The 21,323-nt window shown below is 38.0% G+C and overlaps 1 protein-coding gene across 1 annotated transcript in view; it reads left to right on the plus strand.

Annotated features, from left to right (window-relative positions):
- The window catches only part of Wnk (Wnk kinase), a 60,678-nt gene that overhangs the window by 12,985 nt on the left and 26,370 nt on the right, over positions 1-21,323 (plus strand). Inside the window, exons 7-17 of the mRNA XM_088264141.1 lie at positions 1,845-1,962; positions 2,101-2,203; positions 4,147-4,319; positions 5,197-5,417; positions 7,617-7,774; positions 12,870-12,958; positions 14,974-15,117; positions 17,204-17,368; positions 18,415-18,586; positions 18,681-18,769; positions 19,307-21,318. Of these exons, the coding sequence (XP_088120267.1) occupies positions 1,845-1,962; positions 2,101-2,203; positions 4,147-4,319; positions 5,197-5,417; positions 7,617-7,774; positions 12,870-12,958; positions 14,974-15,117; positions 17,204-17,368; positions 18,415-18,586; positions 18,681-18,769; positions 19,307-21,318 (3,444 nt within the window). The remainder of the gene's footprint in view (positions 1-1,844; positions 1,963-2,100; positions 2,204-4,146; positions 4,320-5,196; positions 5,418-7,616; positions 7,775-12,869; positions 12,959-14,973; positions 15,118-17,203; positions 17,369-18,414; positions 18,587-18,680; positions 18,770-19,306; positions 21,319-21,323) is intronic.

Raw genomic sequence — 21,323 nt, forward strand, 5'->3', positions numbered from 1 at the left:
TTTTTTTTCGACCCTCGTACATATTTATTTTTAAAATAAATATAAATAATCTTTATTGTTTTTTTTGTAGGTAATTAGACACAGTCCGCCTCCATAGTGTAGTGGTTACCGCGTTTGGCTACAATGCTGGGGGTACCTGGTTCGATTCCCGGGTGGTCCAAAATAAATTCTTTTTCACTCTAATATTTATAATATTACCCTGGACCTGATGTGTAAGAATAATCGCTTTGCCTTCATAAAGTTAACGATCAACATAACATCGCATCAATTTGATGCAATGCCCTATGCACCATTGGGTAAGAAAAGAAAAAGAATTAGACATAACAAAAATTTTTTTTTGGTTATTAATGTTTTGGGAATTTCTGAATTTACGAGGCTTATTTGCATTTGAGGAAACATAATATGGGATTGTAACAATTTTATAATAATGTTAATAAGTTATATGGATAGGTAAAATAATGTGTATCACTTTATTCTAATATGAAAAAAGTGCCACAAAAATTGATAATGTTACAATTTGCTGAAAAAATTATAAAAATACATTAAAATTTTAATCTGCGTAAATGAAAATCTCTAAAACACTCTAGGCGCAATGGTTCTCCATTACATTGTTTGCAAACATAACAAAATTTTCCTCCTACAGCCGCTATAGGGCTATTTTTATATCAAATGTTTCTTTACTTTTGAAATATACTCGACTTATAAAAATCTGTATTTGCAGTATTTCCACATAATGCAAACTATGCCATGTTCTCTCCGACATGCGGCTTCACATGTTAGCCAATGCTTTTGAAATTATAGATTTATTTAATATATTGTTATCCACCTTGAAGTGTGTATTTTCTCAGCATTTCTTCTCCATGTTATAATGGATAAATTTGAACGTTGTGTTTCACTCTCTCTTGCTGCTCGCTGAAAGTGTGTGAAGGAGACGTGTATTGACCAGTGCTTACTATTTGTTATTTTATTATTATTTTTTGTTCAAGACTTTTGTTTCTCTATTAGTGTATTCATTAGCGTATTTTTATATTAGATACTGTATAAATGTATTATATTAAAGGATTTCTTCTTCTTCTTCTTCTTTCTGTGCCACTTCTAACAAAGATCCGCGATCATCATGGCTATCTTCACTTTTGATGCTGCAGCTCGGAACAGAGATTTGGCGCTTCTGCCAAACCATTGTCGTAGGTTTTTCAGCCATGATGTCATTCGGTGTCCTTGAGTTCTTCGCCCCTCAATCTTTCCTTGTATGATTAGGTGGAGAAGAGGATATTTTTCATTTCTCATGACGTGTCCGAAGTACATCAGCTTTCTCTGCTTGATGGTTGGTAGGAGTTCCTTATTGGTATTCATCCGTCGGAGGACCTCTAGGTTGGTGACCCCATCACGCCGTGAAACTCGCAGGATCTTGCGATAGAGACCCATTTCAAACGCCTCTATTCGGTTTTCTAGTGGGCTAAAAGGCTTTTGCCGTTCAATAAATAAATAAATAATAGTAGTATTTTTTTCTGTTCGCCTCCATAGCGTAATGGTCAGCACGCTCGGCTACCATTCTGGAGGTCCTGTGTTCGATTCCCAGGGGGGGTCAAATAAATATAAGTGATTTTTTCACTCTAATATTTATTCAATATCACCCTGGACTGGTACCTGAAGCGGAGGGCTGATCACCTTTCCTTCATGTGTTAACGATCAAGATAACACTGCGTTTATATGCAGTGCCCTATGCACCACTGAGGTGCGGATAAGGGTTTGAAGAAGAAGTATTTTTTAAATTTAATTGGTAATTTGAATTGACAAGATTGGCACGTATTTCTTTGCGTTAATTGGAGCTGTTTGTGACGCAGGACTGGTGTACGGACCCATCTACGACCTGGAGAAGCTGGAGCTCCAGAAGAAGTTGGACCGGGAGGAGGGACACAATGACGATGAAGAGGAACCCATCGGGGTGTCTCCGTGTGGAAGGTGACTGTCCTTGCCGACATAGTAGTTTATTTTATATACTTATTATAATATATATCGTAGTCCTACAGGAGAATGTGACCAGGGGTACAGTAAAAAAATAATATGAAAATAACCTAACTGGAATTGTTTTATTTTCAGATTCTTCAAGTACGACAAGGAAGTCGGGCGGGGCTCCTTCAAGACAGTTTACCACGGGCTTGATACTCAGACTGGAGTCGCCGTTGCGTGGTGTGAATTATTGGTAAATAACACATTGTTCTATTCAAATATTCAATCTATTAGAACAGGTAGATGTTTTCATATATTTGGGAAGTATGTTTTCTAGGGAATGAACAAGTTATTTTTTTATATCTCATTAAAGACTAAGAAGAATATGGAAGTTTGGGCACTTACGGGGCTGCCGACCGTCATAGTAACTTAAAAGAGTTTCTGTTCAATAAAAAGCTTCTTTTCATCTCACCAATAGATGTCTCTAGTGAAGTTCTAGTGATTCAAGAACAATGTTTCAAAATTGGTTCATATATATATAGAACTTCTAAGAATTTGAGTAGTGTGGTTGTCAATGATGGGTAGAATAGACGACCGTCATAGGCTGGTTTAAGTGATCACTTTACACACATGTAACATTCACCAATTCTACCCATTATTGACAACCACACTACTCACATTCTTGAAAGTTCTATATATATGAACCAATTTAGAAACCTTGTTTTTGAATCACTAGAACTTCGCTAGAGACATCTATTGGTGAGATGTAAAGAAGCTTTTTATATTATATTCTATTCTTCATATTATATTCTCCATATTCTTCTTCATCTTTGATGAGATGTCAAAAAATAATGTGAAAATAAGTCCTGTAATTGAAGATAATCCAAATTTTGTGAACAAGTATTTGGACACACTCAAAATGTTGTTAATGAACAAGTTGACTGTTTGATAGCAGTTGCCGATAGCAGAAAAGCCTGCAGGCGCTGGTGACAAAAGTGGATAATGTTTGCAAGGAACGTGAATTGCGAAAGAATGTGCAGCTATTTAAAGTTATGGTTATGAGATGAATGTAGATCTGTGTGTAAAATATTAGTTAATGGGGAAATTATGGAACAGGTATATGATTTTGTATGTTTTCTACGGATTGAAAGATTGATAAGGATATTAAAAGGAAATTACTAAGTAAATACCACTATCTCTTAAAATCTACTGTGATGCATTCCGCATAATTTTCAAACACCGTCACGGTTAGCGAATCCCGAAAAATTTTTGTTGAGAAATAATAATTTTTCGGAATTTGCTAACCATTTAAAAGATAATGCTCACAAATTTAACCGCAATAACATAGAAATCCTAAAAATAATGAATACGAAAAGCCATAAACTGCAACATTATGAAACAATAGAAATTCATAAAAATATAAATAACAATAAACCCATATTTAACAATATGACAATGACTAAAGCCTCTCCCCCCTATTGTCTATGTTCCCACCGATAAGAAATAAAAACAAAAATTAAATAAATAAATAAAAATAAGAAACAGCTCTTACCCCCTCTTCAACCTTCAACGTCCCAAGGACCCAACTCCAAAATTTTGAATTAGCTTCACATACGGTGTTTGAAAATGATGCGGAATGGATCGAAACACGTGTCACAGTAAATTTTAAGAAATAGTGGTATTTAATAAGTAAAACATTAATTAAAAATGGATAGATTTTAGCACAAAGTTTCCGCCGAATCAATTAATGATAATAATAATAATAATAATCCCTTACCGCACCCCAATGGTGCATAGGGCACTGCTTCATATAAACGCAGTGTTATCTCGATCGATTACACATGAAGGAAAGGTGATCAGCCCTCCACTTCAGGTACCAGTCCAGTGTTATATGGAATAAATATTAGAGTGAAAAAATCACTTATATTTATTAAACCCCCCTGGGAATCGAATCCGGGACCTCCAGAACGGTAGCCGAGCATGCTGACCATTACACTACGGAGGCGGACAACTGAAATAAAATGAAATTAGTTATAATAAACCGTAACCCTTGGGATGCTCAGACTTCCGTCTTCTTTCATAAAAAATGGAAGAATGAAACATGTTTCATATCAAGTTGAGACACCTTTAAAATTTACATCTTATTATTTATAATAATGCTATGACCCGCAAGCTAAAGTTTGTTTGCTCCCACAGGAGAAGAAGCTCAACAAGACGGAGAGGCTGAGGTTCCGGGAGGAAGCCGAGATGCTGAAGAAGCTGCAGCATCCCAACATTGTGCGCTTCTACAACTACTGGGAGGGCACTGTCAACAAGAAGAAAAACATCGTACTCATCACGGAGCTTATGCTTTCCGGAACCCTCAAGGCGTGAGTACTTATTTTTGGCAACATTTTTAGTGCGTCGAAATACTTACCTCCGTCGGCAAAAAATTAAAAATACTCGGAACTAAAGTTGAATAACAATAATAATTGAAGTGTTCTACGCCCATATTCATTGTTAACTTTAGGGGCTTAGTATGAGCTTGCGTTTAAATTTAATAATACTAATGATAAAAATGTCGAATGTCATTCCACATGGGACCGAAAAGAATAAAATAAGCATACAGTTTTTCCATATATTTTATTTGATCAGTGATCAAGATTCGTTGCTACGGACATCATCACACTGGTCTGATCAGACTAGACCAGTCTGATGATACCGGTAATGAAGAAACCCGGTCACTGATCAAATAAACTATTCACCTTTAAACCCTTATCTGCGCCCCAATGGTGCATAGGGCATTGCATCATATGAACGCAGTGTTATCTTAAATGATTACACATGAAGGAAAGGTGATCAGCCTTCCGCTTCAGATACCAGCCCAGGGTAATATTGAATAAATATTATAAATATATAATATACAGTGAAAAAAAATCACTTATTTATTTGACCCCCCCTGGGAATCGAACCCGGGACCTCCAAATGGTAGCTAAACACGCTAACCATTACACCATGGAGGGGGACAAAAAACTTAAACTAACCTAACCTAAACCAAACTGTTGTTATACATTTTATATGGCCTCTACATTTGTACGTACCTTATGATTGCTGTACTATTTTCCGCCCAAGCACTAAAAAATGTAAAATAACTAAGTGGAGAAACCCAGATTTGTATACAAGTATTTGAACACACTCAAAATGTTGCGAAAAAAATGGATCTGAAAAATAATTGACGAAATCTGATTAATGACTTTGATGTTGCAGGTACCTGCGCCGGTTCAAGAAGATCAACCCGAAGGTGCTCAAGTCGTGGTGCCGGCAGATCCTCAAGGGGCTGAACTTCCTACACTCGCGCACGCCGCCCATCATCCACCGCGACCTCAAGTGCGACAACATCTTCATCACCGGCACCACCGGAAGCGTCAAGATCGGCGACCTCGGTCTCGCCACCCTCAAGAACCGGAGCTTCGCCAAGTCCGTCATCGGTAATCCATCCCTCGACTCCTTCCAAGAGAAGGATGAAAGTAGATCTCTCGGTGCAGCAAAATGATATATCGCTCACTCCTTTCGACGTTGTCATAGATCAAAAAACATACAAAGAAAACTTTTATTCAAAATCTTCTTCTTCTTTTCCGTCTTATTCCTCATTGCTGAGGGTTGTGACCCCTGCGGAAGCAATGACTCTTCTCCAGTTATCCCTTGACTGCTCTGCACGTAGCGCTCCAACCACTGAGGTGCCTGCTGCTGCCTTAATTTGATCGGTCCAGCGTGTGGGGGATCTTCCTCATTCATTCAAAATAAAACGGATTATTTTATTACAGCAAGTTAAAATTGCTGTCCACCTCCTTGTATAATTTTAATGTCCGCCTCCATAGTGTAGTGGTTAGCGCGCTAGGCTACCATGCTGGAGGTCCCGGGTTCGATTCCCAGGAAGGTCAAAATAAATATTAGTGATTTTTAAGTCTAATATTTATTTATAATTTATATCTGAAGCCCTAACTTTGTGATTTTCCATTTTATAATTAAAATGTAACCTTGTTTTAAAATCACTATAAACAATTTATAATTGTAATATTCCAATTACAAAATTTCACAAATGTTAAAAGAGTTAAAAGTAAACAGCAAGAATAAAATATAGCAAAAGTTAAGAAGATTAATAGGCAGGCTTAATTTAGAGCTAAAGTAAAAATAATCGCTATAAGGCAACAGCAAAAAAAAAAACAGACAACACATAAAACAGAAAACACACGCAACAGATACGTAGCTATTCATATTAAAGAAAACACTTCGTTTTTTACCACTTGAGTTTTATTATAGACTACATGTTTCAGAAGTTAAACTTCTATCATTCAGGTCTGTATAATAACTAAAATATAAAATATAAAATTGTTCTATAAATAAGGAGAGGGGAAAGTAAGGGGAAGGGGTTAGTCAAGGGACGGAGTTTGAAAACAAAGGAATAATGGAAAGCAATGGCGAAGAATTTTGAAACAATATATTATTTAATAAATTATTATTAGAATTCAGGTTTTTTTGTATTTCTAAATTTTCAAGATAATTCATAATTTGGCCCTTATATGGAACAAGGTGAATCATTATTAGGAGCTGAATATATGAATTTTTTGGTTAAATTATTTTAATTTTATTTTTTTAACATTTTATCTATTAGCGCGCTATTATACCCGTTGTTTTTTGCTATTAGTTTAATGGTGTTTAATTCACAATTATAATTTGAGTTACTGGGGGGGATATTAATTAGTCTATTTAATAATGAATGGAAACTGGCCATTTTATGTGAAATGGAATGAATGGAATCAGCTGGAATGACTGTGTCAGTGTGTGTTGGTTTACGATATATACTAAAATCTAATTTATTATTTATAACTTTAATCGATAAATGAAGAAAATTTAGGGTATTATTGTCATTTTTTTCCATAGTAAATTTAAAAAATTTAGCCATTGCTTTCCAGTTTTCCTTGGTTTTCAAACTCCGTTCCTTGACTAACCCCTTCCCCTTACTTTCCCCTCTCCTTATTTATAGAACAATTTTATATTTTATATTTTAGTTATTATACAGACCTGAATGATGGAAGTTTAACTTCTGAAACGTGTAGTCTATAATAAAACTCAAGTGGTAAAAAACGAAGTGTTTTCTTTAATCATTGTAACATGTCTTACCACAAAGTTAATGCCGACACAATAAATAAATAGCTATTCATATATTGATGCGTAGTATCAATATATTGATACGTAGTATCAATGCATAAATATCTCCTATGCGAACAAACCCAGCGCTGTAAAGAAAAATTTGGACACACTTAAAGTATTGTCGTATTTCTCATCTTGTTAGGGATATGTAACTTTTATATATATTTTTTTTGGTAAATTAGTTGCTACGTCCGCCTCTGTAGTGTAATGGTCAGCACGCTCGGCTACCGTACTGGAGGTCCCTGGTTCGATTCCCAGGGGGGTTCAAATAAATATAAGTGATTTTTCACTCTTATATTTATTCAATATTACCTTGGACTGGTACCGGAAGCGGAGGGCTGATCACCTTTCCTTCATGTGTTAACGATCGAGATAATACTGCGTTTATATGATGCAGTGCCCTATGCACCATTGGGGTGCGGATAAGGGTTTGAATGAATGAAAATGAAGTTGCTAAATTAAGTTATATTTTCCAGGCACCCCCGAGTTCATGGCCCCCGAGATGTACGAAGAGCACTACGATGAGTCGGTGGACGTGTACGCCTTTGGGATGTGCATGCTGGAAATGGCCACCGGAGAGTATCCTTACAGTGAATGCAGCGGCCCAGCGCAGATATACAAGAAAGTTGTTTCGGTAACGTTCCCCTTTAACTTTTTCACAATTCCCCATTTTATCGATTGTGAATCAATCACAGCATCTCAAAATCTGCCATTTCTTTTGTACAATAGTCTCTTGAATTTTTTTACAATTCTCATCTTAGCTATTGTGAATCAATTGCTGCATCTCAAAATCTGCCATTCGTTTTGTACAGTGTAGTTTCTGGAAATGAATTCACTCAAAAACAAATGCAGAACTTTGTGAAACAGATGTTGAAAAGGTGAATCAACCATTTAAGGCGGAATAATTGATAGCCCGACTCTCTTTAATTTTCTCTAAATCCAAATAATATTTAACATAATTGAATTTAATGGAAAAAAATTCTTCTAAATAAATGTATGGTTTTGAAAAGAAAAGATTTATGGATAGGTAAGGAGTTGAATGTATATATATTTTTTATTGTATATGCTAAAAGTAGAGATAGATTGAGAAATGCCAAGATCAGGGAAATAAGCGAGATCAAAGATGTCGTTAGGTGGGGAAGGCAACGAAGAAGACAATGGTATGCGCATGTGAGGAGAATGGAACCATCCAGACTCACCCACATCGCACTGTACGGCCAACCCCATGGTAGACGACTCCCGGGCAGACCACCAAAGAGATGGGCCGATAGCTGGGAATCGACGTCGCAGGAGGCTAATCCCTCTTAAAAACAGGCCGCAAGGCCTGTAATAATAAGAAGAAGAAGATGCTAATAATAAATCTATTCTTAATTTATGTTCTAAAAAATATATATATATATATATTAAGGAAGATAGAAGCCTGAGCATCCCTGAAAATTAATGCAATATGGATGTTCAATAATAGGCAGAATGGTGTATTATCTAAAACCCTTATCCGCACCCCAATGGTGCATAGGGCACTGCGTCATATAAACGCAATGTTATCTTGATCGTTTACACATGAAGGAAAGGTGATCAGCCCTCCGCTTCAGGTACCAGTCCAGGGTAATATTGAATAAATATTAGAGTGAAAAAATCACTTATATTTATTTTACCCCCCTTGGGAATCGAACCCGGGACCTCCAGAACGGTAGCCGAGCGTGCTGACCATTACACTACGGAGGCGGAATGGTGTATTAAGTGATCATTTAAGCCAGCCAAATACATATCAGGTCGTAAGCCTTGGGATGCTCAGACTTCCACATTCATTCATATATACATATAAAAAAAAAGATAGATATTTCATGCCAAGTTGAAACACCATTATAAGTTTTATCACCAAAATAAAGAAAGGTCTGTTAAACCTTCCTTTCCCAGTGTTGTGTACCTAGTACACATTGCTTCTAATAACCATAATATCTCTATAAATATCATAAATACAAGGCTAAGATTTTAGGTATTCCTCCATAACATATTTACGCATTGATTTAAAAAATAATATTAACACTTTGTCGTCGGGACACGGCATTTGCCTTTTTTCGCGGACTGTCGGTCAACTGCGGGACACGGCAAATGCCGTTTTTGTCGACTGTCGGTTATCGGCGGGAAACGGCAATATACGGGTTTGTTATCAGCGTGAAATAAAACGCGTTGAAGGGTAATCTGCTACCTGGGTGCTAGGCGATAGTCCGTTGGCGTTATTTGAGATGTCTTGTCCGGATTGGCTAGTGTGTCGCTTGTAAAGGCATCCCCAGAAATCTAGAGTTTTTATGCGATCTCAATCTCAAGTTTAGTTTGAACCATTTCACGGATTGGACTATTTTTCATATCGCTCGCACTGTTTTGTTTACTGTTTGGTATGTTATTATTTGAATATATTAGTATTGTATAGGGAATGATACCTCGGAGGGGAAGACTATTTTTTATAGTTTACAATGCTTCTAAAATTGTAAAATACGGAATACTTAATTAAAAATTATGATTATAATTTATTTTTGATCATTAAATGTCATATATGATTTCTTTGAAAAATTCAATCGAAAATATTATTTGGTTTAGAAATTGTGTCAATTTTAAGAAAGCGATATATTTTTGCGCTAATTGCGAAAATACCCGCTATAGGCTAGAGTCTATTGTTCGAAGCGCCCGACTACAATGTGTCAATAATAATCTGAATTAATCGCGTACATCGGAGGTATTATATGTATATATAAACAGCGCGTGAAGAGTGTGCGGGAACCGCGACACTATTCGCATCTCACTTTTGCATACATGCACTGTGTAAGCGTGAGGAGCTCAAAGCTCAATGTTCTCCAGCTAGCAGGTCAGTTGCTATTCAGCTCCTGACAAGAGCGGACCTATGCTTGTTTCGTGAGAGTCATGTTTTCAGCAAATAAATCTAAATTATTATACTTATTAATTTTTTTACAAAAATGTTAATAAAATTAGTATATAACCACTCACCGAGATTTTTACGTCTACCGGTTTCGAGACGTACCCGTCTCTTCGTCAGGACAATTACTAACACAGCATGCAAACACTACTACCCTTCACCACCATAGCACCATTTACACACTCAAAACTAGTGATTGTCCTGACAAAGAGACGGGTACGTCTCGAAACCGGTAGGCGTAAAAATCTCGGTGAGTGGTTATATTCTGATTTTATTAACATTTTTGTAAAAAAATAAATAAGTAAAAATGACCAACCACAAAGTTTTATTTTATTTTATTTATTTATTTATTTCATAATACATAGATACATTCAATATACATACACCGCAGGACAAAAAAATTTACGAGTTTACTTGCTACCGCACGCCTTGACTTTACTGAACTCTTTTTCTAAGAAATCCTTTTTTGATACCTCTTTCTTTTGTTCAATAAATTAAAGACACTTTGTGTCACCTTTCTACAATATTTACATTTTAAAATGTCTCAACAATTTTGTTTTACCCGCGTTTGAGGGAACATAACACAACAATCATGGAAAGTGCAAAGCAAATGTCGATTGCGATAAAATCCAAAATAATCACACTGTCGCAACAAAACATATCTAATTGTAAAATATCTCGTCGAGTTGGGTATTCAGAAGGTGCAGTGAGGTTTTTATTTAAAAAATTCCAAGAAACTGGATCCATAGAACGGAAAAAAGGAAGCGGATGGGGGCGCGCGACATCTGCCCGAGATGATCGCTTAATAAAAAAAATTGTTATGCGCGATCGATTTTTAACGGCACTTAAAATACACGCAGAGGTGCAGTCTACCAGCTAATCAACATTTTCAGTAAAAACAGTGTCCAGGCGGCTGTTGGAGCATGGTTTCCAAGCACGAAGTCCCGCAAAGAAACCATTACTGACGAACAAAATGCAGAAGGCTAGACTGGATTGGGCGAAGGAGCACCAGAATTGGACCTTGGAGGATTGGCAAAATGTTATTTCCTCCGATGAATCAAAATTCAACCTTTTTGGTCCAGACGGCAGAAAGATAGTTCGACGAAAACTTGGGGAAAGATACCATCCGTCGTGCGTCACTCGAACCGTTAAACATTCACCCTACGTCATGATTTGGGGGTGCATGACAGCGTACGGTTTGGGACCTCTAAAATTTATACAGGGTACGATGAATGCCATCCAGTACAAAAAAGTGTTGAAAAACCATCTTATTCCAACAATCGAGGACATTAAGCAGTATACCGCGGACCCGATTTTTCAGGACGATTTGGCGCCGTGCCATAGAGCCCGCACTGTGAGTACAAATATTTATTTTTTAATGCACTTTGTAGACCACTTGATAAATAATTTATTGTTTTTCTTACAGATCATTGAATACAAGGATAAAATTGGCTTAAAATCGTTGACGTGGCCCGGGAATAGTCCTGATTTGAACCCGATAGAAAATTTTTGGGCGATTATGAAAAAAAAAGTTGGGGAAAAAAAATAAAAAAACATTGAGGAATTAAAAAAAAACTTGATTCAAGTTTAGGAAGAAGAAATAACATCAGAAATTTAAGATTCGCTTTACGCTTCGTTAAATAATAGAATTTTACATGTTAAAAAAAATAATGGTGAATTCACTAAGTATTAAATATTTTTAAATGTTATAAATATGTTTAAATGTAAAATACCTTAATTTAAAATAAAGCGATTAGAACCTTCTTCTTAAATATGAATTAAAAACTTACATGTCTTTTATTACTCCATCACAAACACTCGACCATAAATGAACCGTTATGGGTCTCTAAGGTTCGGATAATCTGATACCTGGTATATAATGGCAATTTCTAAGTACAATTCATGATTAAGATCTTTCATTTTAACCTTGAAGTAACGAGTAGTCATCACATATGTTAAACAATACAAAAAAAACTAATTAAATATCAAGAATAATTCATTATGTGTCAATTTTAGTTTTTTTGAGGACTCGTAAATTTTTTTGTCCAGGGGTGTATATAAAGTAAATGCTTTAAATATTAATAATATTGAGAATAAATTATTATAATTTTTGACTTCATTTATAATTCATTAAGGGGATTAGCTATGAATGTCTGTATTTTTCCAATTTTAAATCGCTAATTTTTGATTGTGTAGTGCAGAGGTTCCCAAACTTTTTTTGTCTCGTAGACCCCTTGCCATGTTTTTCGATTTTTGGTAGATCCCTCCTTACCTGATATGGTTTTTCAGCAAATTCACTATCTTCTAATGTATTTTTGAAAGTCGATGTATGTAGTGCACATTGAAAGATTGAAATTTATAACGTGTATGATAATTTATAAAGTGTAATGAAAATTCAAAAAATACACACATGTTAGGTTAATTCAAATTAAAATTACCATCTGCTAAATTAAATAAATAAGCAAAAAATAAATGCTTTTAGTCTTAGGAATAAACCTGATGTCGTTGACCTCCATTTCTTTTTCATGGACCTCCAAGTTTTTTTTTCGCTGACATATACCCCTTCCAAGTCGTCGTAGACCCCTGGGGGTCGATATAGACCACTTTGGGAATCACTGGTGTAGTGACTACCCAACACCGGGACGCGTTTTATTTTAGCACCGGAAGGGAAAGGTTAAATCAAGTTAAGCTGAGTTGGTATATATTTATATCATAAGAGTTTGAAGAAGATTAACTTATCCACGAAGAAGCCATCCTGGACCTGAAGATTAACTGGACATTTGATTGACATTTTCAGGGAGTCAAGCCGCAGAGTTTTGAGAAGGTCCAAATCCCGGAGGTCCGGAACATCATAGAATCCTGCATTAAGCCCAACAAAGCAGACAGGTCTGATTTTATTAGTTATTATTTTATTTATAATGGATCTTTGTCAGACGGGAGGAATATCTAATTTAACATACTCAACCTATAAAGGATTGTATTATACTCGTGACGTGTTTAGAACAGCCGATATAATTAATATTTTCATTCATTATTTTCTTTTGGAAAATTCGCCTTCGAAAAAACGTTATTTTCGTAAGTTGGCAATAAATGACGTCACAGAAACGATGGAGTTATTTTAATGTTGGTGTCATTGCTAAATTATTGGCGGCTCTATTTGTTGAGGTCTATGGTCCACCCTCCCAACCCCCTGTCCCCTCATATTTGTATAACACAAATGGTAGTGTAGTGGTAAACAAACAATCCACACTACTACTATTACAGCTCTATAAACCTTAGACAATAAACCATATGCCGTCATAAAACGTTCGATGACGGAAATATGATGACGTATGCGAATGCACATTTTTCATTTTATTCAAATATTTAAAGTTTAAACTTTAATGTCTCCCTTAGTTCCCTACAGATTTCAATAAGAATGTTTTGAAATCTGTAGGGAACTAAGGGAGATATTAAAGTTTAAACTTTAATAATATTTTATAGGCCCTAAAATTTATAATATGCTCCCACAAGAAATATTATGTTCAGTTGGAAATAAATTCAAAATGCACACAAAAGAATGGCTCCTAAAAATTGGAAGAACCCAGCTGGAGCAGCAAATAAAAGTTTGTGTGTGATTAATCTATGTGTCAGTGTTTTATAATTATATAATCCTATTTTCTAATCCTATTTTCTAATTTTATTATATTACTCCTTTAGATTTTACTTTTCTTTTAGTTCAACTCTCTATTTGCTTTCTTTTTATAATTATTATTTCATATTATTTCAGTCTTACCACTTTTATATTATCATTAAAATATATATAAAGCTGTATTATAAAACGAATAAGCATACCCTGCCTACCTCAGAACAGGTATCTTCAAATACCTAGTGAGGATAGACAGTGGCCAATAAAAAAATAATAATAAATATATGTTTATATATAAATATGTATAACTTTAGTACAAAATTATATTAAATAATAAACGCTGTTCTGCAGCACTGAACCTGAAACCTGAAATATTTGAATAAAATGAAAAACGTGCATTTGCATACGTCATCATATTAATTTATTAGCCAATAATCCAACATCGTGACAAAAGCCTATTCATCGTATAATTGTTTAACCTCGCCAGCTCACACGACACACGAATTTTAATTCGATAACTTTAGTATCGTAAGAGCTTCTTACTCCATATTTTTGGTAATTAAAAAAAATATATTAAAGAAAATTTTCCCTTTTTTATTTTTATAATGTCAAGTCATAAAATGTTTAAAAATATTTTTTTTTAATTAAAAGTCAATGACGCGAGATCTACGTACTTGTATATCAGCACGTATTTTTTTGTCCGCTATTGACACGTTATTTCTTTCGCTCTAATAAATGTGGTATTACTACAAGGAGAGAGCGAGACAATTACTGTTTGAATTTTTTTTTAAAGAGAAATATATTTGTTTTTTTTTTATTATTTACACACATATTTCAATTTCATACTTTTTCTGTGAGCCTAAGCGGCTCATTATTAGAAATAGGTATCAAATTGTGGTAGAGTGGGTTAGAACCGGGAAACTCTGACTTAAGAGTCCGCGACACTAACCACGGGACCATAAACCCGACACACTACACTACTCTGCTTTCGTTTGATCCGATTTCCGGTCTCCCGTTTAGTCGGCACTCGGCTGCGTGCTCGAAAGGACGTCTCATCTATGACTCTTGCTGCGAGCTGCGTACTACGATTTCCATACAAATATGAACCGGGGTCTTTTGGTACTCCGCTTCAGATCACATTTAATTTTTGGATGATCACTAAAGGATGATTTGATGTGTTTTTTAAATTTGTTATTCAATGAATGTTTTCTGTGCCCCTTGTGATATGTGTGTCATTTGAATGCAATTTAAACAAACTTGTCCTCTCTTGCAGGCCAGCTCTGAAGGAACTCTTGAATCATGAGTTCTTTGGTGAAGATATCGGCCTGCGATTGGAGCTGCTTTCGCGCGACCTGGTGGTCAACTCCGACATTACCAAGGTCACGTTCCAACTCAGGATCATCGATCCGAAAAAGAGGTATGGTAGTAATAGTATAGGGCAGGGGTTCCCAAAGTGTGCACCGCGGCGCACTGGTGCGCCGTGAAAGTAAAGAGGGGCGCCGTGAGTCGATCCTCTATCATTATCCGAAACCACAAATATTTTCTTTTTTGTTGTCCTCTGTTTCAATTCTGAATTCTTATAAATATAATAAGCTCAGTTTCATATTGTGGATGTTTTGATTTTTATGCTTATCTACCCAACTACTATTATTGTAGGTACTTATTTCTTTTGACTATATATTATATATATAAGTGCTTTCAGTGTGCGTCAGAGATGTAACATCAGCAATATGGTCGCTATTAACTGTGAAAATTTGGAAGACTTTATTGAAAGACCCTGTATAATATAGTCACTATATCTATTCCAAATAGCTTTTTAATATAGGGCGCCGTGACAAAATATTTAGCTTGTAAGTGCGCCGTGGGGTGAAAAAGATTGGGAACCCCTGGTATAGGGTGTTTGTATCGGCTGTTTAAGCAAAAACAAGGTTGCCAAGTGATTATTTTGAATCCACAATTTTCTTGGGCCTTTTGAACTACTTATAACCCTTATCCACACCCAATGGTGCATAGGGCACTGCATCGAATTGACGCGGTGTTATCTTGATCATTACTTACATGAAGGCAAGGTGATCACTCTTGCGCATCAGGAACCAGTCCAGGGTAATATTAAATAAATATTACAATGTAAAATCACTAATATTTATTTTCACCCCCCCTGGGAATCGAACCCGGGACCTCCAGCACGGCAGCTAAACACGCTGACCATTACACCACGGAGGCGGACAATGAACTACGGAGTACGCAATTTTTTTTAATTATTGTTACAATTTATTACGAAAACTCGATAAATTTTGGGGCTTTGGAAATGGACAAAATTACAATTTTTTTTCTTATTGACTGACTTGTACTGAATATATTTTTATCTAAGGTATTCTTAATATTTGGTTATATTTTACTATACAGTCCACAAATTGTGAAACAGCAAATAGGGATTAGTGTTGTTACTTCCTAACGGTAGTTTACCCCAAAGTTTGTATTCGATTCTTTGGGTAAGACTTTGGGTATTTGGCTACCACACTAGAGGTCCCGGGTTCGATTCCCAGGAAGGTAAAAATAAATGAAGATTTTTCACTCTTTTATTTAATATAAACCTGGACTGGTGTCTAAAGCACAGGGCTGATCACCTTTCCTTCATGTATTTAAATATCAAGATAACATTGCTTCCCCTATGATGCAGTGCCTTATGCTCCAATGGATGCAGATAAGGGTTAGATATTTGTTTGTTTGTTGTTATTGATCATAATTTCCAGGAAAATATTGCCAGCTAACGCCACATTTTTGTATGGCAACCTTTCATTTAAAATTTAATTGAAATTGAAAGCTGTTCCACCGCATGCCCAGATCTGATACAGAAGCCTCTAGGCTTCCTGACAGATCTGCTTTTGCTAAGCCATTTTTTTTTTATCTAAGTTGGGAAATGTATTGAAAATATGAAACAATATAAAATAGTATCCCGATTTTACTGTGAATTTATATTTAAAAGCTTTCAATATACCTGTCACTGCCAATCTAAATAAATACAATATTGTAAATCCGTCACCGAATTTTCTAGAAGTACCCCGGTGTAGGCAGTGAAAGGGATTAGGAATTAATTTTTTTTATTTATTCAAGAATTGTACAGCTCTACATTTAGTAAAAGTATATAATAAAAAATAGTTACATTCATAAAAAAAGAAATTCAATTACGCAATTCCAGATTTATGTTATAATAACGATCAAAAACATCACTAGATAAAAATTAAAATAAACTAGAGTGGGAGTGTGTGTGTGTGTGAGGAAGGGAGTAAAAGGGTAAGGGTATGGTATACATTTAGTTCAATTAGTCAGCTAGATCCGATTCCGACCCGACGCTGGCCGGTACACAGACGCCCACCGGCACAGCAGACAGACACGGCATAGTGCAAAGACATTTACAGAGAATGGTCAGTCATCGCATTTCCACTCAACCATTATTCATCGACACTCTACTACGGGAATTTAATTGAAATGTCTTTTTGAAGGTCCTACACCCACAAGGAGAACGAAGCTATCGAGTTTGATTTCGACATCCAAAACGACGACTGCCACAAGCTCGCCAACGAGATGGCCTTGAGCGGGCTCATCATGGAGGAGGACGCCAGGATCGTCTTCAAGCTGCTCAAGTCTCAGCTCATCAGCCTCAACAGGTAGCTTCATCTCCCACTTCATCGGTCTATCTTTCAATGGTGCATCCATCCTTGTCTGCCTACGAGCGATGAAAAGTACTTCGATGTGGAATGTAGCCTATCTACAATTGTAGTGGTACAAAGGTACACTGCGATTGTAGCGTTCATACAATGCACCAAGGTGCAATGTAGTCTATCTACAATTGTAGCGGTACAGAAGTACACTGCGATCGCAACGTTCGTGCAATTTACCAAGGTTTTCAATGTAGTCTATCTACAATTGTAGCGGTACAAGGGTACACTTGATCATAGAGTTCGTACAATGTTCCAAGGTGCAATGTAGTCTGTCTACAATTGTAGCAATACAAAGGTATGCTGCAATTGTAGCGTTTGTACAATGTACCAAGGGTTTCAATGTAGTTTATCTACAATTGTAGCGGTACAAGGGTACACTGCGATCGTAGCATTCATACAATGTATCAAGGTTTTCAATGTAGTCTATCTACAATTGTAGCGATATAAAAATACACTCCGATCGTAGCGTTCATCAAAGTTTTCAATGTAGTTTATGTGCAATGGTAGTGGTACAAAGGTACACTGTGATCGTAGCGGTTATACAATGTCGTATAATGTAAGGTTTTCAATGTAGCATGGGTTTGCCATTTATTTAATTTGCCAATCAATAGTTGAATTTCGGCGAGGAAATTCCTCACTGCACGAAATCGTCATCAAAAAGTCGAAACAAGGCTGCCCGGGTTAGTCAATAAAAAGAATTATCTCGGTATATTTCACTCGGGCAAATCACTACAGACAAAACAGAATACGATTTGCATGAGAAGCTCTCGGGATCGTAAATACAGTACACTTTCCTAGCCCGAGACACGCTCGGGCTAGACTGGGAACTGGTTGATTGATTTGATAGTCACTTTATAGTAATATTTACTTGGTAAATACCACTATTTCTTATAAACTTCTGTATTATTTATCTGTGTTGAGATATCAAGATTGCATTGTGCCTAGAATCATTATGCCCAAAAGGTGGACCGTGATAAACTGTTGGATTACAGGGAGCGTGCGGAGAAGAAAGTCCAGTTGCTGTTCAACCAGGAGTTGGAGAAGGTTCAACAGCAGCAGATAATCCTCGAGCAGCAACTGCGGCAGGCCAAAATCATCCAGAACCAGCAGGAGATGATGAACAACCAGTCTGACACGTTGCTCTACCCATATCTCAACACCCAGGTGAGAGACGACATCGAAGCTTTGGAGATGTTACAGCCAATCAGCCCTTCTTATGATGATTCGGCTGCTAAAATTGAGCAATTGTTGGTTTCAGATGCCAGGATCCAGCGCACAATCTCAAGGGTACTCCAGCGGAAGTCAACAGCAGTATCTCCAAGGGAATTCCATGAATCAGCAGGCTTGGTGAGCCAAAACCTTCTTCTCTTTCTTCTGTAGCCTTCTGTTCTACACTGCTGGATATAGGCCTCTTCCGTATCCTTCCATTTCCTTTGGTCGGTTGGTGTTTGCAGCCAGTTCCTACCCCCCACAGCAGCTATGTCGTCCGACCATCTCTTTTGGGGTCTTCCGACGCCTCTTTTATTCTAAAACTTTTGGGGTGCCAAAATATCATATTAGTGAATATACGTATAGTATTATTTCTGGTCCGCCTCCATATTGTAATGGTCGCCACGCTCGGCTACCGTTCTGGAGGTCCCGGGTTCGATTCCCAGGGAAGTCAAATAAATATAAGTTATTTTTTTAACTCTCAGTTATTCAATTATAACCCTGGACTGGTACCTGAAGCTTAGGGCTGATCACCTTTCCTTCATGTGTTAACGATCAAGATAAAACTGCATTTATATGATGCAGTGCCCTATGCACCATCGGGTGTGAATGAGGGGTTTGAAGATGTGTGAAGATTATTTTGAGGATATCTAAAGTTGGGTTTTTTTGTTGTAGGTATGACCAGAAGCAAATGCTTTTGCAGCAACAATTCAAACAGCAGTTGTCGGCGAATGATGAAAATGCACTCCACCAGCTCATCAACCAAAACATATTCCAACAGGCTCGCATGTCTCCGCTGATAACCGACGATCAGACGGTCCTGAACTCCCAGCAGATGCTTCTGGAGCCGGCTCTCCCCCAACAGATGCTGATGGATCAGTCGGGACCGCAGCAGTTGGCTCAGAACATAATGATGGCCAATCACCAGCAGATCGGGCGCAACCAGGAGCTGATCAACCAGCAGAATCTAGTCAGAGAACATTTCCTCCAGCAGCAGTTGCAAAGTCAACAATTCGCGCAGCATCAGCAGCAGCAAGCCCTCGAGCAACAACTGAACTCGACCACGGAAAATGCTATCCTCCAATCTCAAATCAACAGCCATAACCAAATATTAGACCCGTCCCTGCAGTATCTGAAGAATGTCATGACGCAGATAATTCCGAAACAAGATGGTTCGGTGCAGAGAACCGAAGACGGGGAGCCGCAAGCTCACAGCGAAGAGAACCCGGAGCTAGATCTGTTAAAGCAATCACATCAAATGAACCAGAATGTATTCAATCAGCAAACGAATCCTGCTGCAGGTTCCGTGGGCTACGGGTCGTTGGATAGCCCGAGCTTGGGTCACCAGCAGTTGCCCATGTTTGCGCAGCTGAACTCCCAGCAACTCGCCCAGCAAGCCGCGGTGCACCAGCAGATGCTGGATCAGCAGCAACTGATGCAGCAGAAGCAAGGTCAGACCTTGGACATGCAGCAGCTGAACAGTTTCCAACAGCAGCACTTGCTCACCAAACAGGCCCAGCAGCAACAGATGATTGACCAGAAGAATTGGCGAAGCCAGGGGCAGAGCCTGCCGCAAGGCCACATAGAGGACTTCTTGCCAGTCCTGAGGCAACAGCAACTGTACCAGAGACAAGTATCCGATCAGAGCCAAGTCGACACCCAGTCTGCTTTCAACGATCAACAACAGATTTTAAACGCTCTGGAGTTGCAGCAGTTTGCGCAGCAGCACCAAATTTTACAGCAGCAGCAGCACTTGCTGCAACAACAGCAACTCCAGCAGCAAGTGGTACTGCCTCAGCAACAGCTGGCGGAGCAAATGAACTTTTTGCCCCAAATCGATCAGTTCAGACAACAGCAGTTGTTCAACATGGCTTACCCGGATCAGCAGCAGCTGTTGCAACAGCAGCAGTTAGCCTCGACGGTCGATCAGCTAAATCAGCAAGCGCTTCAGCAGCAGATGGCCGCGTTGATGGTCAATCAGCAGCAGCAGCATCTGCTCAACCAACAAATGTATCAACAAGCGTTGCAACAGCAATCCCAGCAAGACCACCAGCAAATGATGCAGCAGAAAGCGTTGCCCAAAGAAGAATACGGGCAAAATTTACAACAAACGCAAGCAGTTTCGAACGAGGAATATCAGCAACAAGTTCAACAGGGGATTGTAAACGAGCAACAGGTGCCGACGAGCGAAGACTACCAGCAAATCCAGCAGCAACCGGTGGAGAACTATCTTCCGAGGCTTCCGACGCAGCAGTCCAGCGTCGAAGAGTACCAGCAGCTCCAGCAACCGCAGCAGCCCGATCAATTTCAACAGTTTCCCGCCGAAGGCACCAACCAAGAATACCAGAAACTTCTGCAAAGACAGCAGTCTATTTCCGCCGAAGAGTACCAGAAGATGCAGCAGAACCAGGACTACCAGCAGTTCTTCCAGCAGCCTTTGGCAACGTCGGAGCACAGGAAGCCGGACAGCTTCGGGTCGTCAGCGTCGCAGCCGTTGTCGCGGACTTCGAGTCACGAGGGGACGCCGGTGCAATACTTGGCCAAGGGGAGGAGCCACGAAGAGGCGGAGGCAGGTCAGGGAAAAGTCGGGGCCGATGGGAAGGTTGAGCAGTTCATGACGCCCTCGGGGGAGATGCCGCCGGAGGAAATCGGACAGCAGTTGGAGCAGAGCCAAACTTCTACCGAAGGTATA

The sequence above is a fragment of the Brachycentrus maculatus genome, unplaced genomic scaffold, assembly GCF_059751285.1.
Source record: "Brachycentrus maculatus isolate JH-2025_06_01 unplaced genomic scaffold, ASM5975128v1 h1tg000216l, whole genome shotgun sequence".
NCBI lineage: Eukaryota > Metazoa > Arthropoda > Insecta > Trichoptera > Brachycentridae > Brachycentrus > Brachycentrus maculatus.